We start from the raw sequence: 24,802 nt of genomic DNA on the forward strand, positions 1-24,802 counted from the left end.
AATGATTTAATGTCAGAATTTATTTTACATTTTAAGGTAACCCAGAAATAATTGTCTACTCAATTTCCATTTATGTATCCCATTGACTGGAAAAAATGTTATAGAACTTTAGGAATAAAAAATCATGAGATCATACAAAGGTTTGCGGACATACAGACTGAGTAGCATTTTGTATTCCTTCTGCATGTTTGTTGTTATTTTTTTTCTGAGGAATGGAAATAATGTATTTTATACTCTGGATTGGTATAATCTCCCAGTAATCTCTGAGTATTTCCAACACTCACAGTATACATGGTTGCTAAGAGAATATGATCATCCAGGAAAAACATCAGACAACCTGTAAACAAAGCTAATGAGGCAGGCCATGTGAAAAGAACAATTTAATTACAATACTGACTCGGGCTGTTGCATAGGCATTGAATAGAGCAGGACTAATTCTTTAAGTACTTATCTGCAATAAATAGGTATCTAGCACTACTTTGTCTTCCACAATTCTTGCTTTCTTTTGAAGGACCAACACAAGGCTGGAGAGTACATAGCAATGCTCATGGACACATTTTTGTGTTCTTAGTACGAATTCACGCCGGAGTCAAAAAGGCAGCTGAGTGTTGTCACAGACCTGGTCCCTGTAGGGTACCTCAGGGGGTATGAACATATACAAATATCAGTCCCGCACACCCATGGACAAGTTACTGTGTAAAAATTAATCACAAAAATTTAGCAAATCAGAGCCCACACTGGAAAATGTTCCAAACTACCCGCCGTTCAGTGACTGTTGGACAACCTAGGTGTGTTCTGAAACCTGAGCCAGAAATCCAGTCACTACAGTGTGCTTTATTTCAATTTGTAAAGTGGAAATTAAAAGCAAACAAAAAGCCCCGAAGAGCATTAGTTATAATGCCATTGCAATTAAATTTGTAATTAATTATAGTGTTTAATCATTCATAGCTGGAAAAACTGTTAGTTGTTATGTGGAGTTCAGAAAATCCTTCGGAAATGAGCCAAAGTAGTAAACAAGAAAGCTCAAAAATAACAATAAACCAAAATAAACCAATAAATGACAGTATAAACAAAACAAGCAAAATGAAACAGTAAACAACATTAATAAGCATGACTCTTCTTGACCAGCTTCTTTCACGGGATTACAGTTGTACCAGAAAGGCCATTCCTCCCCCAGCCGATGGCAGAGACCTCAGGGATGGTGGACGAGTTTTTGAAAGTTCGAATCACGTGTTTTGGCATCAACAGTAGACAGCAGAAGCTGAATCAATCTTTCTGATTCTTTGCATAGATATCCATGGTGCCTAGTTGTGGTTTTGGATCTTTTTTTCTCTTATTTCTCACTTAAAATGCAACATTTCTCTTTTTTAATAACCATTAATAATGTTGTTATTTATTTCTAGCTATTCACAAAGAGAAACCTGAAAAGCCAGAAAAACATGAAAAGAAAGCACCTTCTAAAGGTAATGCAGATTATTATTAGATGTTCTACAATTTTAAATTTTCAGTGCTTATATAGTTTGGGAGATTGTGGAGATGAGTATTTAAAGTATAAAGCTCTTCTAGTCCATGCTGTACATTTTTTGGGTGCTCCCAGAGCAGATCTTGATGACCCCCTGAGTGAAGTCTTGCTCAGTATATATTTCTTGCTTAGTTCTTTTGTTTTGATGCACAGAGGTAATCATGAATCATTCTTGTGCAGCTAAAGAAATAAACCTATGACTATTATATTTGCATTCCTTTTTGTCTTTTCCTCCACAATGAGATTCAGTAATTTGCCTGCAAAGAAGGCTTTCTCTTGTGTATCAGTTCTCAATCTGGGGTAGACCTAATGTGAGAGTGTTTACAGTCTCTCAGTCTGGGTCTTCTATCACACCCAAAAATAGATTTTCATCTTCTTGCCTTTATTTTTTTGCAATAACATTCTAATTTCAGTACATGGTTCGTACTGTCCTCCGTGGCAGAAGCGGCTTTGGTTAAGATTTACATATCTACTCATTATCATATATATTCTAAAGAAAAATCGTGTATGAGAGGTGATTTTCAGTATTCTTTTGACTGATAATTCCATCTTTAGCCATGATTTGGGCAGTGGGATTTAAAAATCCAATCAGTTTGCCCTGTTATGCCATATTTTGAAGACTAACGAAAAAAATACTGGTCAATGTATCTTAGTATCAGTCTGTTATGGCATTCAGATTAATCTCATGATGATGGGATGTGTGAATTAATTAGGTTTAATTTGAATCTGTTCAGACAACATAGATTCAAATGTACAAATCAGTCTTTATTGGACCCAACCTTAGTCTAAGGAGAAATGTAAAACAAAAAGTAGAAATGAAAAAAGAGAAAAAATGAAATGAAGACTTAAAGTCTTAAAAGTCTTTGAAAGGTAGCTGTTGTCCAGTCTCTCTTTTAAAGGGACATTTGGTCATTTTTTCTACTTTCAGTGTATAACTCCAAAGTGTAGGAATTTTTTAATAAAGTGAAATCACACTGCAGTAATCCAGAGAAAACAAATGCCCACAGTGTCTGTGTAGATTTGAAAAGCAAATAACTTCCAAGAATCACTGAGATATTCCTAATGAGCAGTCAGCCTGTTTACCCATTTATCTTCTGCTAGCTAACCAAATAATCACTTAGAGCTTTAATGTGTTTAATAGCAGCCATGACTTCAGTCACTGGCTGGAAAATTTTATGAAGAATTTGGCCACTTTGCAGCTAGGGAGATTTGCTACTGCAGTGCGGTGCATGGACATGCTACCCTCTCTTGAATAGTTTCCATGCCACCCTATGGGTGGACTCAGTGCACGAGGGCTCTCATCACCCCCAGCGCTTCCAAAGGCACATTCCTGATGGCAGGGTGCTGATGAGCTGTCGATTTCCAGGCTCACCTCCCTTTGTCTGGGGTCTGTTCTACACTGGATCAGCTACCAGCAGTGCTGAGGGGCTATTTCAACCACTTGCAGTCCCTAGGAAATGGGGATGCTCAGGTCCAGGCCAACTACAGGGAACAAGTGTACTGAAAAGCAAGTGACTACTTCCCCCACCGTCAGCAGGTTTTCTCTATGTTCAATAAAAAGACTTTGGGTACTGCATTCAGTTCAAGGCCAGGCTGGATGGGGCTTTGAGCAACCTGGTCTGGTGAAAGGTGTCCCTGCCCATGGCAGGGGGGCTGGAACTAGCTGATCTCTAAGGTCCCTTCCAACCCAAACCATTCTATGATTCTATGATTCTTCAGCCCCGCTTAAAGGCTCCAGAAAGCTTCAGTGACATGAATGCTGTTTAAACACGCCATCTAAGAAACAGCTATCTCAAAAAAACAAGTCTAAATATCAATCATGGCTCATACAGGCAGCAATTCCAGGCCGGAGTTCAGTTAGAGAGGATGTTGCTATTACGTAGTTGTCACTTGAAAGAAGTATAATTAATTTTCAAGGCTGTTTTGTTCCTGTAATTTGTCTGAACGGCAACCGAGAGAGGAAAGATAGAAGTCTCCACATAAAATTCTGACAGCCTTTCTGGGACATAGCGTTGTGTGTTTACACAGTGCATCCTGTGCAGACACGAACTCACCCGAGCTGGGCTCTGAAGTGAGCACCAGGCTTGTGGCTATGTTTGTATGACAGTGAGCCCGAGTTAAGAAAAACACCTTTCTGTAAGACAAACATTGCCGCACGGCTCCCTGTTGACTGGAGCACGAGAAGATCAAGACCATGTCTGCTCAGAGCTTGAGCTGAGCAAGTTTGTGTCATCTGGAATATGCAGTATAAACATTCCCCACAAATCTTCAGATCTGTGTGCCTGACTTGTCTTCTGGTTAGGTAAGTCTCAACAGATATTTGAAGGCTTTTACCCCAGTGTATGAGCTCAAGAAAAAGAAGCAAGAATTTTGCAAACTAAAAAACAGGAATCATAAAGAAATGTGAAACTTCCAGGGATGTTGTTATGTTTTAGCAATATTTTCTCATTCTTTGTATTTTTTCCCCTAATATACAATTTTACTCATTTCTAGTAATTCAAAAAGGCAAACCTGAAAGACATGAAAAAGCTGAAAAGAAACCTCCTCCCAAAGGTATTTATTTATTTATACTACATTTTTAACCAGAATTCACATTAAAATTCATAAACTTTATTTTATTGGAGCAGACAATATAATGTGTATGAAAAATCAGCTACATGACACTATAATGAAATTAAAAGGTAATTCAAATTAAAATATCTCTAGAATATCCAGGGATTAGTTCTATGCATGATCCCTGTTGAAATTTCAAAGATGAAAATTAAAGGTATTAACCACCATTTCCCTGAAAAATAAGTAGGCTTATCTGTAAGTGATCTGACATACACATTTTCACTATAACTAGTTAAGGAAATTCTTTCTTTACTAGCCAGCAATACTTAGTCATGCCATGGTTTTGTTTGGAAATAGGAATGCCCTTACATAAACATCTGTATTCTGTTTTAGAATAGGTAGACCTATTCAGTTTACATATTGATAAAATCAGTCTAGTCAGCCCAGTGATTTAATAGAAATAGAAGTCTAGAGCCTTATAGAAGACGTAGATTTTGTAGCACACAAGTTTTGCCTCAAGGATGCACAGTTAGAGCTGTGAAGAAAACCGAAGTGTGGTCATCACACTAAACAGATTAGTTTAAACCGTATTCAGCGGTATTTTAAACTACTATTGGATTTTCCACTGAAGTGAATTAGAAACATATATTGTCAGGATTGATGTCTCAGATATAAGAAAAAGCTGCTAATACTTACAAACAGAAGGAATAGTCCTGGTCTCACCAACCTCTGTGTAGCTTCAGCCTCTGGTATTTACAATTTGGTGATTCTCCTTGGAAACCTTCTCACTCTCTGCTGCAGGGCATGTCATGAACTGGCCTGTCTCAGACCTTAGTCAGACCAGTCTTTCAGCCTGGGCAATTGGTGCAGAGACTCAAGAACTCAAGACTTCTCGGGCAGAGACCTAGAACCAGTGCATAAAAGTGACCCTTACAAATAGCCACACTTTAAATTAACTACTTTCACAGCTTACAACAGAGTTTAACTCTGACCTCTGAAGTCTAACGTTACTCAGATTTAGCCTGCAAGTACCTTTCATCTTTGTTTGCTTAATGACCAACATTTGTTTCCCTAGTTTATACCATAAAAACTATAATATTCTCATTAGAAACATTTAATATTGTTTGCCACAGCCTACTATATTTAACATCAGTCAAATACTTGATACAGAACTAAAGATAAAACATGCTTGCATCTCATATTTCTGTCTAAGTCTGTCTGGTTTTGAGGGATTATAATTTTCATCAGATCTCAACAAGGTGTTAATAATGAAGAAATACTTACTAGTAATAGCACAAGATAAAATAAAGAGCATTGAGTATTATTGGGGGGGGGAAGAATGACACTGAAAGATTTTTCTTTATTACCTGCAGAGGAGAAGAAAGTAAAGAGCACTAAAGTGGAAACAAAAGTTAAAAAGGAAGTGAAGGACAGAAAAGCAGAAGCAAAGACGACTGAGAAGGTCAAGCAGGCAGAGACTAAAACAACAGAAGTTGGGCTAATAAAGGCCAAACCGAAAGTTAAGGAGGAGAAAGCTCTTCAGACTGTAACTAAATCGGAAAAAAAAGGTAAACAAAACCAGGAGGAAAAAGATGAAGATCTTAAAAAGGTAGTAGGGAAGAAGCAGAGAGAATGAAGTTAAAGCTGGCAAGGACCAAAGTCCACCCATGGAAAACAAAAGTGCAGTACAAATAAATCCCAGATGAATCTCACACTGCTAGGAGGAGACTATCAAGGATAAAATAAGTTTAATCTATATAACCAGAATGTTTTAACTGTTTGTCATGGCTAAAGATTCATTCTAGTTTAAATCCTTTACCAAGGACCAATTTTTCTTCAAATAGGCCTGATTCTTCACGGATTTGCTCAGTAGCATCTTATGTAGTGTATTGCTAGCAGAATTATTTTGGAAAATACAGCCTGTCCAATGATCTGTTGGGAATTTTGTTTTGTTTCTACATCTGCATATGTCCTACATAAAAATAAGGAAAGCAGCAACAGAGGAAAGGGAATGTAATAATTTGTCTTACATCAGATTATATGAGGCATTGTTATGTTGTCAGGTATTGTATGACATAGTGATAGACCTGCCTGATGTAATTTGATGTGAATAGCTTCCGAATTTCTCTAAAAAGGAAAGAAATGCCATTACCCTGGTGAAAGGAAGAAATTAAATGATAAAACAAAGAATCAACATGCATCAACACCAAATGGAGATGTCAACTATATACCCCAATTTGTCAGAGCCAGTCTGGGTTCTTCCACTCCCAAGTTGCACTGACTGCTTCCCTGGCTCTTCTACGGCGTTAGGTACAATTTTGTACGAATGAAGGCAGCAGGACCTGGCTCTCTGTACGAAGGGGCCACACTGCAGGCACAGGATTATTCTGACATTTAATAGAGGCAGCTCAGCATTGCGTGGCGTACTTATCTGATCCTTTCAGCTGATAACCACAGGTAAATCGTCATGCCTGAGCATCAAAGCAGCCATCCCTGCCTGAATGTCTGAATCTGCCTGGGCAGATTCTCTCAGCATTTCATAACCATCAGCTCTGGACTCTTTAGGAGTTGCCTAAATTATATGTTTCTAGAAGTCTGACAGATTTTGAGGCATAGTGTGCTGTGCTTTGTGACATGCATAGTGTGCTAAACTAGTATTATTTAACATTTATTTGTACTCTAGTTAGTTTGGGATTTTACTTGAAATATTGGAGCCTTTGAGGCACAAAATCAAAGCAGCATCTTTCATGCCGATTGCTGTGACCGAGGGGAAAGTTCAGCAAATTGTTGAGCTCCTCTTGGGAGGTGCAAATCTCTTTCGGTTTTTGTTTGCTCTGGCTGTTTCAGTGCACAGTGGGATCCACTCCATACTGTTCAGGATAAGGCTCTCTAAAAGCAATGGTGTGCAGATGAGGCACTTTGCTCCCTGACAGCAAAATATTTTAAGCAAGTAGAGGTCAAAGATTACAGAGAGCAAGAGAGCGGTGGTGGGGTTTTGTTTGTTGGTTTGGTTTTTGTGGAATTTTTTCCCCCCTTTAGCTGAAAAATATTAGCAAAATGATCCATCTTAACATCAAACATTAAGAGATCACTTTGTAAGTCTGCTTTAGAGTGTGGTCCCAGCGACTGTGCACTTAACCCTGGCAGCTGAAAGTGGGAATGAGCAGCTGGAGCGGAGGAAGGAAGGAGCCTCTTCAAGCCCCCTTGTCACTGGAGATAGGGCTACACACTCCCAGTGAAAGCTGCCTTTTCTACTTTCATCCTGCCTTTTTCCACCACAAACTGCTGCTGCCTGACTGGATGCTCCCAGAAAATTCAGTTCTATATTTCAGTCCCACTGTGACCCAAGATGAACATAATTTAGACATGGTTTAGAGGGTTTAGTGAGCATGGTGGCATCGGTGTACGGTTGGACTTGATGATCTTTGAGGTCTCTTCCAACCATAATGATTCTATGGTTCTATGATTCTATAATTTTGAAGTCAAGGCGGTTTTGCCAAGATTTCCTGATCCTGCAATCCTTACTTTTCCTTTCTCAAGGGAGTATTCTGCCAGATTTTCTGCAACAATGTAAAAAATATAACAGTAATCACAAAAGAGTTGTTATGATTTCCCCACTGTTGCATCATTCCTTACTCAAATTAAAATAAAAAAAGATAAGTCATCTACCAGGGTAAATCACATGAGGTCCAATGACAGAAATATCTATGACTATTTTTATCAATAAGACTCCAGTCCCAAACTTTGACATGATTTATTAGTACTCAGATGAATATGCCATTATTACAGAGTTATAAGGCGAAAACTGTAGTGTGAAATTATCTTTTTAACAGGAGAGTTTAAACTAAAATGAATTTTTAGCCATGAAGAGACATATGGAAAATAGTATTCACTTAAAATTCCTTAAGTTTCAATCTTTGCTGATTGGTAGAATTCCTATGAACTTCAATAGGATGTTACAGTGCACCTTATTATTTCATATACAGTAGAAATGTTATTTTTGTTTTTCAGAGTTTAACATTCTGCCTTCACTGTTTTTATAAATCCCGGTTTTCAGGGATTGAGCTATTAAAGAAATCATATGAGGAGAAGATTTATACAATATCTTTGTTCTCAGGTACAATCAAGATTAAGGATTTTTTTAAAAAAAGTTTATTCAAATCACATTTCCACCAAAAAAACCCTCAAACCAAACCAAAAAAAAACCCCAAACAAACAGAAATACAAAAAAAAAAAAAACAAACAAAAAAATAACTCAAACATGCATGGTCTATTTTAATCCTGGTCTATATTACCATGTTTAAAGAATGGATTATTTTAATACCAGTGAAATAATGTGAGCTGCCAAGCCCTCAGGCAGTGTCTCTGCGGTAACCCTAACGCAGCCAGCCCGGGCTTGTGCCCTGCCCTGTCACCGTCCGTACAACCTGTGTCCCTGACTTCGTTTTGTCCCGTGCCATCTAGCAGTCTTTGGTACAACACCGCAAAACGGTCCAGGGGCTCTTCCCAATGGGCAGCATGGATGAAGGCAGCATATTTTGGCCAAAGAGGGGTAAGGAAAACTCAGCTTTGTGGGCAAAAGTTGTGCACTGCCATTTACTTTCTGGACTAAAGATTTGGCATTGGTCCGTTTTATTTATTAATACACACTGAGGCCCTATTTGTAAGTGCGTTGAAGTCATCGCAAACACTTTGCTGACTTCAGTGGCTTTAAATGGGCTTACAGAGAGTACAGGTTAGTACACGTTTTCTCATACATACGCTGCTACTTTTTTCAGAAAATCAGCACATAGACTTAGGGCAGATATTGCAGCCAAAATCTTTAGATTCCTTAAGGATGGAATCCAAAGCTGGAGCCAGACAGAATGATAAATTTGAATTCCTAAATATGAGAGTAGAAACTATTATGAATAGTCATTAAAGATTTTAAAAGCAGTGATACAGCCACAGCCCTGTGTATGGCCTGAAGGGTTTGCCCCAGGTTCTACAATACTGACTAGTATCACCCTTGCCATCTCAGTAACAGGAAACAGCTACATGGGCTCCTATCGACTAGTAGAAAAAATTGGATATTTGCTGAGCTTGCAAGCCTTTTCCTAGCTTCTACAACTGCACAGGAAATGATGACTTGAAAGCTGCAGTTCTCCACCCAAGGAGACTTCTATGGCAGTCAACATAACAGAGCAGCAATCACATAAATCCCTCGGCATCGACTAATACCGATGCTCCAGTGAATTATGTAAGAAAGCAAATAAGACAATGAGTGTTATATACTTGGAAATGTCATTTTGTATTTAAATATAACAGTTATTAAATTTTTTAATATTTTAAGTACTCCAAAGTCTGCATAATTTTGTTTTGAAGTTGGCAAGGAGAAAGTAAGTGGATTTGTAGGAGAGAGATGCAATAGGAGGTGGAGAGAGGAAAAGATCTAACTTCTGTAGACCTGGAACCATGCTAGAACAGTCTAGGACAGGCGGATGAATATGCTTCACTCAAGGACAGTTGGGAACCAACCTATCTAACCAGAGTTGGCATTTAGCCATCAACATTAACTTTCAAAGCTAATGTCCCTTAAGGTCCAGTGAGGCAACATACTTTTTTCTGGCCAGCTGGAGAATCCAGAAAGTATATTCCAATTCTTTTGCACTGTTAAAACTGGCAACTTTTCTTTACCATTCTTAATGTTAGAGATTTTTATTAAGGACTTCAACTCTGCTTATGTATAGGAGAAATCAATCGACACTCAACACTTCTGAAATCAGAGTTTCATTTAGATTCAGAAGATTTAATATCTGAATAGCATAGTTTTAATAGATATATATCCAGATTTAATATATACATACATATATATATATATTTGTTAAGATTAACGTTGGAAAATAATTCTGTAGTAAAATGATAAAATTCTGTGGAAAAATCTCATTGCTACAGGAGTGTAAGTACACACAGTTCTCTTTATATTCCCAATCACTAAATGTACATATTGATTATACTGTTAAAACAATATTAACAAACTACTATGATAGAAAACTTTATTGAATTTTTCTATTACCTGACTGTGACTATTTGAAATGGATCTTCAGGGATAGCAAAAAGTCTTTGGGACCTGTGGCCAGGCAGCAGTTTGCACAGTTCTTGTGCTTGGGGTCAGGACGTATGCCAAAACCGAGGCCGCGCACGGCTGACCTGGGCGTGCACTGCGCCCTGCCAGCCCAGAAGAAGAGTTGGTAGCTCTGGCTGGTAGTACTGAAGGTGAGAGGCTTGAATTAGACCTAGGCGATAAATTATCTCTTTCTGAACATGTGAATTACCTGAAGGCCCAGAAAAAAACCCAAACATAGGAGTAAGACTATCCCTGAAATGTGTCTTTGCACTACCAAGCTTTATCTTCACTGTTAAATAGAAACAGCATTTTAAATTTACTTTCTTCTTTACTCTTTTTTTTCCTTTTTGCTCTGTTAGATCAATATGCATTCTGTCGCTATGTGATTGACATGTTTGCGCAAGGGGATTTTTATCCAGGTACTTTCCTACACCATTGAATTCTGTTCTAATATTCTTCTGTTTCCCTGAGAGTTTCTGCTCCTTTATGTATTAAAAGTGTGTTTTGTATTGTTGAAAGGTCTCACAAGTGCAACAAAGAGTGTGCAAATAGTTTTAATAAAGCATAAGTGCTAATGGCTGTATTATTAAAGCTTTTAATTTTCTGTCTACAATGCATGAATTAAAATTAAGGTTATGTCAAAAGTAGAGTCAATGGAAGGCTATAGAAATTGCTAAAATTTTCCATGCCTTTTTTTCACTGAGATGCAAGAGGAAGGAGCTTATTATTAATAGCTTATTGGTTTTTTTCCCCACAAATAGCAAGCCTTAACTCCAGAATGCTTCAAAAATAGAACTACCATTGTTGTTCTTAATATATAATATCTTAGTTGATCCACCACTTCTGTGCTTTACCTTCTCTCTTTCCACATCTTCATACTCGTCTGTTCTAACACAGATGCTTAATTCTTAGCCAAAAAAAGAAGCTAGAACTACTGATGATGACTGAACATCATCTCATAATGTTGTCAATCTACCCTGACCTTATTTAATGGACATTTTTCCTTCTGAAATCCAGTGCAAGATGACATATTATAAGAATATAAGAAATGATATTTATGAAAAGAGTCAAGGATAGAATATTTAAGGACACACTAAGCCTTGCAACCTTTGTTTAACCAGTTATTTGCTCAAGAAGCTCTCCAATGGTACTTCTCTGAGTTAGATGTGTTTTCTCTGAGTTAGATGTGTTTTCTTATCTCTACCTTGTGGCTTAGGTCCTTTCTTGACATCCCCAGGCCCAGTCAGAGCTTGGAAACCCTAAGGATGTAGCTGAGAAACAGACTCTCAAAATGGGGAGAGGTAGGACATAGATTTTTGTGGAGGGAAAATGAACAAGCTTGGGATTTTGGAGGGAGAGGGTTTGTATGGCCTGTTCTCAAAGAGTGGCATGGAGAGATACGGGATTCCATTAAAAGAAAGCAAAGTAGTATATTGCCTCTAGGACTTTTAAAGACAGTCAGTTACATAGGGAGGGACTGGTCTAGGTTCAGAGTGGGAGAAAAGTTAGCAAAACCTTCCAGAGACCTTCAGTTATGCTTTGATTTATAAAATAACCCCCTGTACCAGATGTGATTCACCTAGTTTCTGGCTTTACACAGCTGTACCATTAATAAATCACAACACGAATATATGCATGATGATCTTCAAGATCTCTCTTATAGTTCTCCTGATGTTTGCATTCCGCTTTGACACAAGTCAGAACCCTTTTTTCCAGATGGCTTCCTGGGCTGTTTGACACTCCTAAGGCAGAGCAGACATGCTGTGGGAAGGGAGTTTTGGAGAAGATTGCTTTTCAGTTTTGACCTTTCCAGCTAGGAGGAAACTGGGAAGACCACGAAGGGGAGCAGGGAGATAGAGGGGGAAGTCTGTAGTGACTGGAATTTCAGAAGATAAAAGACATGACTGTCTGCTTTTGCCACCCAATGTTTGCCTTGTGTTATTTCAGTGTGCTATGACAGAGTTGTGCTAAAAAAACACATGGTAAACAACTAAAAATGTTCAATGGTCATTGCATGGTCAGATGGCCTTACAGGTGAACAGCTAGGATGACAGCTTGAGGTCCCAGAAAGGGGCAAGTCATAAAGTAGCTTAAATAATTCAATTTGTAGGTGAAAAGGAAGAGGATTAGCCCCTTAACTTAGGGTCTTCTAAAGTCCACTCGTGGCTCTACCCGTAAAGCCACTGCTTTTTGACATGCTAAGTCATTTGTCAACATTTGAAGTTAAATGCTGTGAATGGTTGTTGTGATGGAGCCTGATACATTTTGGTGGGAGGTAAATAAAGCATTGCCTTCAAAACAAGCTTTAGCCAACCCACAAGCTGTGAAAGGCAATGCTGAAACATCTAGACCGTGTCTCTGGGAAGCAAGGTAAAGGCCAGGTACACACAGCTCTGTACTCTTTATAGAAACCATTAAGGAGAGTGCCACAGCACTGCTCAGTTAATGTTTGTTACTGCCTTTCTCAGGCAACATGCCCATTTCACACCGGCCTTTGTGAACTGAAATATTACCGTAATTCATTTTCTTGAATACATAAATGTGGGGAAAACACCAGCACACTAAGTCCCTTTAATAACCCTAATATCCAATTAGCTTTAAAATCTGCTATATTTTATCCTTTGATGGGTTTATATATTTTATGGTAAATTACGTTGTCCAAACAAAGAGATCTGACTGCAATTCAGCTAAGGAATTTAATTACAGTCACCCTGACACTGCAATACTTTCAAGCCAGGAATCATTTCTGTCAATCCCAATATTGCCATCTGTGAAGGAGAAAAACACATTTTTCTCATAGAAAATTCCTTCACATAAGTATATTGGCTGTTTGTAGGAGTGTTTACACCACATATGAATTTCTGTCTTCTTGAATTTATAAGAGCAGTGTCCCACTCATTAGATTCCTTAGGCACAATATATGGGTTTATAATGTCAGTAATAACAACAACATTCAGTTTTATTCTTTGATAGTATTTTGGAATGTTTTTATTGTTGAAAAATTCATATTCATTACTGGCAACATTAAATTGATTTAGGTTTATATAAATTTTATGCAAGAATTTATAGCAAAATAGACCATTTAAGATGGCATGTTATAGCAATCAAATAATTAAAAGCAAAATTCAGATCTTTGGGTTTCATTAATTAGATGCACTTTTCAACGTATATCAATTAATACATTTTGGCCATCCCCTGAACAATCTGTTGAGGGTCAGTTAATTCTCTTGTGTTGATTCTAACAAATGAGGCTGAAATGTTGTTCATTTACTCAAAGTTTTGTCCTGTTACTGCAGTCTTAGCTTTAAACAATGAATGAAATGTATGCAAAATGTACGTAGTGAATTCATGGGAAGCCATAGAAGGAAGAACAGTTGCCAAGCTGCTTCATGAGGCATTAGCTGGTCTTGTTTCTCTGGCCAGTGTTTTTCCCTGATATTGACTACTTTCATGCAGATCCTCCTGTAAATTGCAGTAACTATATCAATATCAATTAACTTCTGAGATTTCTATTTTACTTTTTATAAAAGAAAAGTAGCTGAGGTTCTTAGCCCTTTACAATAGATATCAGTGGAGTTTTAGCCATAAACTCAGATAGGTTTTGCTAAACCAGAAGTCCCTCTCATGAATATCGTGACTGCAACGGCGACCTACCCTGGCTTCTACTGAGACCTTTATAGATAGTCCTTTTGAGCTCTACTGTAATCAGTATAAAAAATTGCTTTCTCATTTTCTCCGATAAAGTATGGAAATTGAGAATATTTTTTACTTTCTGTCTAACATGCATGTGATAAGTGCCAATTTCTGAGGGATGGCTGAACCATCTTCCCTCCAAAGGATAGATTTTCTGATCTTATTTATCCCTGGACTACAGTTTCTCAACAAAGTACGGGCAGTACTGTCTCAGCATTAACAGATCCCTCTGTCCAAATTGCTTTGTACTCCTTTTGGCTGCCTGCAGTTGAAGAATTAATATGCATTTCTTCCAGGGTTAATTTTCCAAGTTTTACTTCTAAAATCTAAAAACTTAAAGAGGAAAGCTTGTCTTTTTAGAGAAACTGAGACACGTTAGTTCTGACTGACATCTCTATGCTTCTACTGGTACTGGGTTTTTTGAGGTCCAAGATAGCCTTTCTGACACAGAAGGCCACCGACTTTCTTTAGTCTAGTTTCAAGGACATAGTCTTCCATGTATTTGATAATTTATTTGATATTCCTGAATTTTGTTCTGAGTAATATTTCTAGTGTTCTTGTTCAGATTTTTATATTCCTTTGGCAGGAGAAAAGGTTCTATTTTAGTAGAAACCTTTCACTTGATTTTCATTATTATTTTTTTACCCTTAGAGAGTTTGAAATCGTCACCCACGTGGATAGATTTCAGGGACACTAGTTGGTCACTCTTTTAGCACGCCGCACATGCTTCTCTAAGTTAACCAGATCTGCTCTGTTTTATTCCCCCTCTGCCATTCTCCTCCCCTGCTTTCCCGGCAATGTTTGCCAGCTTGCTTTACATTTGCATTTCCTGAACTACTCTGGCAGATCAGGGAGCTGTTCCAATGAACTGCCTTTTTTATTTTGCAGCTACCTAAAGTGGATTCTTGTGTGTCTGTCTTTTTTGCATGCCCACCTCAGCATGTGGTTGTGCATGCTGCGTACTGCCGAATTAAGAGTGATAATCATCTCTCGGGTATTTAGTCGTAACATGGCACCCTTGTTTCCCACAGGCATACTGTATATTTATGTCAGATTTTGTTTTCAGTTTAATCACTTGGAAGTTTTTTAAAAACTTGGAAGTTTTTACATGCATAGTTTTACTGTGTTCTGGTTTTGGTTAAACAACTTGTATGTCACAGTATGCTGTACTCACTACTGGATGATTTTTACAATTACCTAACTGACAACAAAGACAGTGACAACACAGATGTGATATTATTGTCAATTTAGCCTATCTAAAATCTTTGCACTGAAACACCCAATTACCCTATGGAGTTTATACCACTACATGACTGTTTCCAATAATAGCTAAACTGCAAAGGAATGTGGCCATGCAAGTTCCTTTTATTTACCCTCATATGTTTATTGTGTATTTCCACGCCAGGGTCCAAAAGTCAAAGTGATGTAGACAATTTTGCTAATCCCATACTGTTGAAAAAATCTTTGCTTGGAGAAATTCATTGCGATTTCTTGCATGTTTACATGGCAAGAGTGTAACCTATAGGATGAAACAGTCATCCCACCTTCTTATTAAAAAATCATCGAAGCTTCACCCTTTGCACATATGCTCATGAAAAAAAAAAAAAAAAGAAAACAAAGAAAAACATAGACAGTTAAGAAATTCAGGCAAATTGTGGCAAGAGTCCAAAGGGAATCCTACAGTTTTCTTGGTCCTGGAAAGAAGTGGCAGACTGAATGTCCTTTGTGTCTAGAATGTTCTTCCAAGGTTTGTCTCTTCTCTTCCATTGTCAAGAAGTATTCAGTCAAAGAACAGGAATTATCGTTACTACACAAAGTGGGAAGAGAACTCCAATACATTGTCAGTATGATACTTGCCGTTTAATATCAAAAAAGATTTATGGAGATACTGGTATAAAAGTACATCAATACTGCAAGATCAATGAGTGTATTACTACAAAAAACCCTGAAAGCATTAAGTGCCTAATTTTGAAAGTGAAAATGCCTGTATTTGCTGTGGGTGGGCTGTGGCACTGGAGTTAAGTACTTCCCTTCTGCCGTTCAGATAGCAAAATGCTTTAGGCTCTTGAACTATTTTTAAGTGTCACTCCTACTTGATTAAAGACTAGGATGTGTTGTGGATATCTCAATGACAGGGTGTAACTTTTCACCTTGTTAAATCACATTTACATGGGAGCATCATTGATACCAGTGTAGTTTCTCTAGGGATATATTTGATGCAGTGCAATAAAAAAAATCAGTCGTAATAAATAAGGAAGTAACATGTTATTTGCTTCTTTTTTGGAGAAATTCAGCACAAAAGACTGTGGACTGAGTTACAGGCTTTCACATTTGAGAGAAAATGCTAGAGAAGATTATTTTTTTTTTCTATAGAGAGATGCTTTATGATGCTACCTACTCAATAACCCTCTTCCCTACAGTAGAAAACAAGCAAACCACTTGTTTGATTTAGTGAAATGCTAAAGGGAGAGCTTGAGAGCTGTGAAAATTTTCCAGTTTTACTTTTTAAATGGGAAAGGTATCTAAGAACTAACAAGTCTTCTCCCTCTGAGGGCAGTACCGTATCCCAAAATTTGCAGAGACTCATGTGGATTCTTCTTCAGGGTTGACAGTTAATTGTCCATCAGTTTATAAAAGAGTTGTTCACTTGATGAAACTTGTCAACACATTTGTTTCTGCTGATGAAATAAATGGAGATAATTGAACAACAGAAGCATTTATTCCTCTAGTAATCTCCCAGGAGAGTTGTGAATACTTTTCAAGCAGTCTGGAAGGAAAGAAGTAATGAAGAGTAATTTTAAATATATAAATGAGAAACTGAAAATTAAGTTTTAATTATTTAAAAATTTCTAACTAATTTATTAATGTGCCATTGTTGCAATAGTTTTAGCTGTCATTTGGAGTCTAAATATTGCTTCTTTACATTTCTATTCAGCTACGTAAAACTATGAGAAGACACCTACTGATGTAATTTTTATGAGGTTCTTGTCTATGACTTCCCACTCACCCCAAAAGCTGTGTCTATTTGGTCAAATTCTGAGATGACATTGATCTCTTAATGGGGATGTTATCAGCACACAATCCTGACACCATCCCACAGAGGCAAAACAACTATCTATTATTCCCTGTTTAGATCATCCCACCGCAAATCAGAGCCAGATGCTGGCACACAAAGCTGCATCTGTCAACACTCTTATGGCACTTTACTGTAACTTTGCCAAAAAAATTTCAAACGACTTTCACTCTCTCAGAAGTAGCTACCCAGGGAATGTGTGGTATTCTGCTTCTGTAGAGAGGAACGGATCTCTTTCTTTGATAGTTCACTGCAAGTCACTCTGAGGAGTCAGACTTATGTCGTACAAAAGAAAGTCAAAACCTTTGCTGGTGTAAATGAGTCTAAATCCTTGATTGTAATGGAAATAAACCAATCTAATCTGTGAAGGCAGAGAGACCGGACTAACAAAAGTAGTCTCATACTTGTATTATATTTTATTACTACTATTTCATATTATAATAATTTCACATAGTTCAGTAATCAAGTTTCAAAATCAAGAGTCTTTTCAAAAGATTCATTAAAAGTGTCTGAAAAAGAGCTCGTTCTGTTATGGAGGATCATCAAATACTCAACCACTTTAGTTTTGAAAAGTAAGCTGTTTAGAAAGTAAAGGCAAAAGTTAAACATGCCGCCCCTCCCCCCCCCAAAAAAAAGAGCTAATCATAAACAAATTTATTTTCATATTAAAAAGCTAAAAATAAGTTTAAGCCGTGACCTTGTAAAATAGTTTGACATTTAATGACTCATTGTCATCATTGATTTCCAGTTAGAATTATTACAACAAATACTGATGGTATTTCAAGTAGGTTAAAAAATGGAAGAATTATAAAGCCACACAACCCTTCTTCAGTACTCACTATCACTGTCAGAAGTGAATTCAATATGAAAAATATTTGCAGAAAATTATTTAAGGCAAAAGTAGTTTTATGCATACTTTTGAGGCATAGTTGGCAAGGAAAAAACTCAGAAACCTAAAAACCATAAGTTTCAAATGTCAGCCTATAAAAGCATATGTTTATTTCTTAGAACTTGGATGGCTTCAAGTATGGGGAAAAACATAATTCCTGAAAGAGTGAGGCTTCTTTTTAAACCTGGATTATTAGCTTTTAAAAATCAGTATATTGCAAAAGAGCCCAGACAATGATTATGTATATTGCAGATTTTTCTGACAGTATTTCTGCTTGGAACACACATAGGATTAGTTATTTAAGGGGATGGGATACAATTGTCAATAGAGTTGAGATTGCATTATAAGTAATATTAGTAGAAAAGACTATCACTGAAGTCAGCTACATGTAGCTCTGCCAAACTTCAGCTGGCAGGGTTCAAAACTTGCCATGACACATGATTCTTCCAGTAAAGATGATTAGTTTAGGCTAAATGTTTCATCCAATTCCAACACTTAGAAAGATATTTTGTGTTGAACATTTTAACATTTGTCTTCTTCAGTCCTTCCCTTTCAAACTTTCTAAGTGTTCCTAAACCAGGTAAAAGTGGGACTCGCTAAAAGGCTTGACTTATTTGTTTCACAAGTTGGAACATCTGCTCAACAACATCCTGTTAGCAAATAGTATAGTCAAAAAGAGTTTAGGATTATCTGCATGGATCCACATATACGTACTTCTCGGTTCTATAATTTTCTAATGTTGGAGAGCAAACTTGACCTGTAGAAAGATTTTAGTGTTGTAACACTGAGCACTACAGAATCTATATTTTAAACATTTAACAACCTATTTTAAACACCTAACAACCTAATAGTCTCTGAAGACCTTAACCAATTGTTTCATCTCCTTACACAATGCCTGGGAGACCATAAAGTTCATCATGGATTTGCTTAAGCCAACCAAGTCAGCCAACTGCGTCTTAAAAGCCAACCATTTCAGGAAACTGGGAACCTTACATGGGTTGCAAGCAAACATCTGTCTTTGACGACACATGACAACCCACAATCTTCTCCTTCAGTTAGTTGTATAAGCCCAGGTTATATATCTCTAAAAAATATATATTTCTAAAATTATAAGTGAGTTAATGAATCCATTATGTTTAGAATGTACTCCTGAAACTGTCTTAGGGAAGATAACTACTATACAATGAGTCTCTCTCAACTTTAATAGAAAGGAAAATAGCTGAGATCTATGCAAATGTGCCTTTAAACATCTCCTGACGCTGAGTACACTGAAACATCATGAAGAAGGAAAAATGTATACTGAAGGGCTTCCAGTTTTCTTCTGAATTTTTCATTAACAAGGCAAAACATATAGCTCCATTGTGGGACCAGTACAAGTTACTCTCCTCATCCAAATATAGATTTTCTGTTGTCGCTGCTAGAAAATGATGCTCAGTTTTGACAGAAATGGCACCCAGTCACCATACTGCACAGATAAAAAGAGGTAGACAGGATCTACAAATCCTCTGACAAGATACATTCCATCATGAAGCATTTCCAGCTCAGCAATAATTCCTCACCTCTTCTGCTGTGAGAACATGCGATGCAGAAGAGAGAAGAGTGTTCAGCTGTGGCCTAAGCAACATGTGCTCTCCCTGCCTTGCTTATCGCCACTTCTTTCTGCGTCTAGTCCACAGCCGCTGTGACAGTTAGCTGTGGCAGGTCCATTCCTTTCACCCTTCTCTGTTCAGGGGCTTCTTTCTTTTGCCATCTACTTTCTTTCTACACGTATCTGCTTTGTCAAAAAAGACATGCAACTTACCGACGTGTACCTAGAATGATGCAAGACTAATTTACTCTTTCTTCAGAAGGAACACTAGTCTTCCCTCTGGGACTTCACTTTCCTTCTTTTGTTTCACTTTGTCCTTCAATACACTCTATTATCTGATAGAGTAAACAGCGTGTAAAGTTCAAAAGGCATTCAATGCCTGCACACATTAAACCTAAACAATGCTTTTATCTTTTTTTGGTTTTTTAGTTGAGCTTGACACAAAATGCTTTCTCTCAATGTGATATTCATTCATATAAATGCTGGGGATTTGGGAAGCACTGTGTTACCAGGCAGCAGTTACAGTGTGAAAAGTCATGCTCGGCTCTTGATTTTAGTCCTGGAATATTTTGGTGGCATGTGGCGTCATCTCTATGCAGAACTGCAAAATGAGATGTTTGCAATTCATTGCACCTCACTTAGATACCCAAAAGTTAATTGCCAAACTTCAACCTTTAGCTGTCTTTATAGCCAATGGTATGAAATGGAGGCCTCCAGAGGACAATTTCATTCTAAAAAAGATGCCTAAGAAAGAAAAGATGAATCACCCTATGAAGCTACCAATTTCTCTCGGGTGACCTATCTAGATTTAACTGTCTAAAAGTCAACGTTTAAATGTCTGGTTGAGAAAGAGCCTACACGCATTCAAGAAATACGCTAAAAATGTGCAACTAAGCATTTTGCTCAAGTGAAGACTTGAAATTACAAGTTTTCTGTGAGATTTTCAATGATATTATCAGGAGTAGCTGTTGGCTCAGCCAAGAAACCAGCAGTGCCACTCTGAACAGTATGAATAGCAATAATAGCATTGCTATAGTATTTTGGGAGTAAGAGAAGGGGAAAAGGAAGAAACTTAAAGGGAAACATTTGCTTGAATAAATATTGAGGACATTCCCTGTCCAAATGTGCCAAACAAAAGAAGCCTAAATAATTTTAGCATCAGAACAAAGACCAACTCTTTACAGCTTCCACTTTCATAGAATTTAAGCTTTGGAATTTTTAGTTGCTGTACGCTTACAAAATTAAATTCTTTTTTTTTTTTTTTTTTTAGAAAATTTCTGTTATATTTGTTTATAGGTGGAATAGAAAAGCATGGTAAGTTAAGCCAGTTTCCCAAAAGTCATAGAGGAGTCCTTGAGCACAATGGTTGGAACTCATGACAGTGAAACCTAGGACTCTTTGTCCTTAAAATAAACTCTTTATAGGAAAGGGCATCTTTCCTGGGAAAAGGGCAGGAAAAATCAGAAGTTACCAAAATGTGGTAATGGTCTCCAGTATCACAGGTTTTGTATTCCAATACTCCTCACAATTCTTTCCACCCTTTAAGCAAAACCACCAGCTTTAGTTGAAATTGTTTCAGTTTGAAACAGTTCAGGCCATCTATTCTGTCTTGCTGTACAAATCACAGCTGCTGAGGAGTATTGCATCAAGCCTAACATCATCATATGTTTTAAAGAGTGTAAATTTTAGCATCAAATTTCAATATTTATTTTTTTTTACTATCACTATGTCATAATCTTGTAATTCCCCAAAATATTACAGCCATGGCACTTTTCAAAGAAAGAGAAAGCTCACTGAGTTTCTTAATTACACAGAGCCTAACCTTCAAAGGTATTAGATACTTAATGCCAACTTAATACTTAGCTTTCATTGATTTCAGTGGGAGTGAGGAACAGGAGTTAGTAGACGCCTCTGCACTTTTGGGCCCTACTCCTGATACTTGATCTAATAACATCTATCAGTTCTTTTCCCTCCAATTTCAAACAGCATTATTTAAATTCTAACTTCAGAAAAATGGTTATAGATGCACTGTCTCAGGTGACTGTCAAGTACAGACAAGACAGGTAACATAATCATTAACGTCTTGTTTCTCTCATTCTGGCAAAAAGATTCAGTGAGGTGAAAAACTTGGCTTGTGATCACAGCTATTTGGATTCAGTTGGACTTCCAATGATTTCTGTATTAATCATGTTCATTAGCCACAAATATCTCTAATTGTGAGACATTATAGTATCTATAATTCGATTTTATCAATGATAGACTGGTTTTGTTGGCAAGACCTGGCATAGTGATTTCTGTATTAATCATGTTCATTATCCACAAATATCTCTAATTGTGAGACATTATAGTATCTATAATTCGATTTTATCAATGATAGACTGGTTTTGTTGGCAAGACCTGGCATAAAACACTCTTTCTTGAAGATAACATAAAGTTTTCACGTTCTTGGAGGAATGTCTAGATAGTTTTTCTGACTTTAGCACCGAATGTTTCTCAGATGTAGTTGGACTAATGACAGTTGAAATGATGCTATGTACAGATAAACCAAATACAAATAACTCATAAATTACTGAGCAGTGATCCCATGGCATAGTCAGTGTCTACCGCCTTTCATCATAACAGCTTATCAGTCCCCTCCATTCTGTTTAATTGTTAGCAGCAAGTATTTAATTGCAGTGTTTTCTTTTCTCTGTTTTAATTATTTTCATGTGGATACTTCATATAGTGAAAAGTATATATCTATACCAACTCCTGATATTCATGTTAATTATGCTAGAGATCACTGTGTATGATACCAAATTATTAAAGGTTATTTGGGGAGAGAGAGGAAGGCTACACATGTCCTTTCTTTTTATAATCTACTTTTACAGTCCTTATGTGCTCCAGTATGTAGCAATAACTATAATAACCCATCAGTTCCACACAATAATCCATCATTTTCACTGTCCTAGGACTTAGCTCTTTGAGATTCGTCTTTCAATATTTCTAAACATGACATGTAGGATTATTTTTCCCTGCTAAATGCATGTGATAAATAATGGGAGGAAATGAAGGATATTCAATTCCATTTTCAATTTTTTTAATTCGATTTTCTTCTAATGTCAGGAAAGGCTGTGTGATTTCTTACTTAGTGTGTAATGACAAAACTATTAAAACTTAACTTTTGACTACTCGATTACTTCGATCTGAATGCAAAAATCAGAACAGCTTTCACAAAATATGGATTGAGCTAAAGATTTTGGAGCCTCAACATAGTAAAAATCTCTGGAAAAGAATTCTCAACAGATCTGTGGTTGTAAATGGATTTAACTGTGCAGCTCTGTCATGCAGCTAAGATACATTGCATACATTTCTGGGTGGGACCAATAGCATCGCCTGTAGGTTAAAACAGAAAAAAAAACAAACCCAGTCATAGCTCTACCCATGCCTCTCTTGCCTGCCTGGTTTGTACACTTGTTATGCACATTTGCATTGTGTGAGATACAAACCCACAGGAAAAGAAAAAAATTATCAAACAAATTTCCAGCTGTGACTTTAATTGAGTTTGGTGGTTGAATGAAAATGTATCGACTAACTGATGTTCACACAACCTCCAGGAATCTGTGCCAATGGTATCTCACACCTGTTCGGTTACCAAATCAACAGGGCTAGAAAAAGCATTTTCTGTTCGGAGACATCACTAAATAGATATCTAGATGCATTTGTCTATATATGTACATACATATGTATACACATGCTCATGCATGCACTTATAAATATATATAAGAATGCACCATCAAAAGCAAAGGATGAACTCAAATCCCTACATATTAAAAACAGAAAACTACCAAGTTGCTGCTACTTTGTGCTTGGTGCCTTGAGCAGGGAAATTTAATCCTTCCCCCTACTCCATTCAAAAGAACATTCAGATTATCAGTCTATAGCCACCCTTCCTACACCTTCGCAGTTAACCTACTGGTCCTTACTTTTAGCTTAATACATGGATGGCCTCCCAAGGCTGTTTGGTTATTTATAATAGGTTTGGTTTTCTTGTCTGTGTGTTGAGGGAGGAGTATCTCTCAATAACATGCTTTGCACACAAGTTAGAGACTATGTAGAGCTCCAGTATTATCTATGATATTTTTAAGGTATTTCAAACCCAAGTGGAACATACAGACAGATGGCATTATCCATGTAATCTTGACTTTTCTTCTTTTCTTATGTATCATGATAGTAACTGGTTGATAGCCAGTGTAACAGAATATGAAAGTTTAAAGGATTACATTTCTACTGGTAACTGCTGCCTATACTCTAGCAGTGTTTTTGCTTAGGTAATATCAATCTCATGCAAAATGAGTTTCACTGTATGTTGGGCAATTATCCATTTAATAAAGAGCTAGATCCTGAGTGTAATTGAAAAACTGAAACACATATTGTGTTTCATATGAAACACATAGACCTCCTTAAGAGCCTCATTTTATTATCTACTAATCATCTGCCACTGTCAAAAACTGAGTTCTAAATAGGTCATTAAGACCCTGTTTAAATCATTTTTTTTCCATTTGACATAATTTTGGTATCACTTTTAAGACTTGTGGGCTACATCTAGATTAGTAAATCAAACTCGACTCAACTGTTCACTGAATGTGATTCCTTCTATCACAGAGTGATCTCCATCCATTACACTTCTTCAAGGTCAAAATGGGCCACCTGCATCCCAGCTGTCTATTGGGAGTGGTCCTTGGCCCTTGCTAACTCCTGAACTAAGCCAATGAATTGTTTGAGACAGTGCTGCTTGGTACAGGTCAAAATTGTCGAAGGCTATTTAAAAAAAATGTTGCAGGATGTGTATGTCTGAATTCCAGAGCCCAGTAACATTCCCAGGCACTATTACATTTAGTAGTCTACATAAAACCATCGTGTTATGATATGTTCCTTAGAAAGATTGCCTATTTGGGGCACCTGTATTTCAATTCATTCCCTCCCCAAAATGAGCATTTACATTGTTCAAAACAGTTACACAATCTCACCTCTTGATCCTCAACTATTCTTTCTTAACGCAAAATAGTTTGCTCATAGTTTCTCATGCACAGGGACTAAGCAGAGAAACCCTTCCTCAGAATAGTGAGTCTAATGTCTGAAGAGTAATGACAGATAACAAGGGAGAAGCTCATCTTTAACTTCAAGTAACTTACACATCAAAACTGGAAGTCTGGGCTGAATGGTGGTACTCCATTAAGATTCCAATCCTCTAAAAGCATATTTGGCAGTCTTACCTCATTCTGCTGACCCATGTCTGGTTCCAACCTTCATGAAACATTTGATTTGAATTTACTTTTCATAACAAATGACTCTGCAAAGAGCACACTTACTTTATTTTAATTATTTCTACTATCATT

General features: G+C 37.1%; 1 protein-coding gene across 1 annotated transcript in view; it reads left to right on the forward strand.

Moving 5' to 3' along the window:
* Positions 1-24,802, forward strand: part of LOC104162426 (triadin-like) — a gene marked incomplete at its 5' end in the record, with an annotated part of 187,016 nt that overhangs the window by 39,979 nt on the left and 122,235 nt on the right. The window contains 4 exons of the mRNA XM_009701141.1: positions 1,404-1,463; positions 4,016-4,075; positions 5,449-5,643; positions 10,541-10,600. Coding sequence (XP_009699443.1) covers positions 1,404-1,463; positions 4,016-4,075; positions 5,449-5,643; positions 10,541-10,600 — 375 coding nt within the window. The remainder of the gene's footprint in view (positions 1-1,403; positions 1,464-4,015; positions 4,076-5,448; positions 5,644-10,540; positions 10,601-24,802) is intronic.

The sequence above is a fragment of the Cariama cristata genome, unplaced genomic scaffold (assembly GCF_000690535.1).
Source record: "Cariama cristata isolate BGI_N322 unplaced genomic scaffold, ASM69053v1 scaffold5605, whole genome shotgun sequence".
Classification (NCBI taxonomy): domain Eukaryota; kingdom Metazoa; phylum Chordata; class Aves; order Cariamiformes; family Cariamidae; genus Cariama; species Cariama cristata.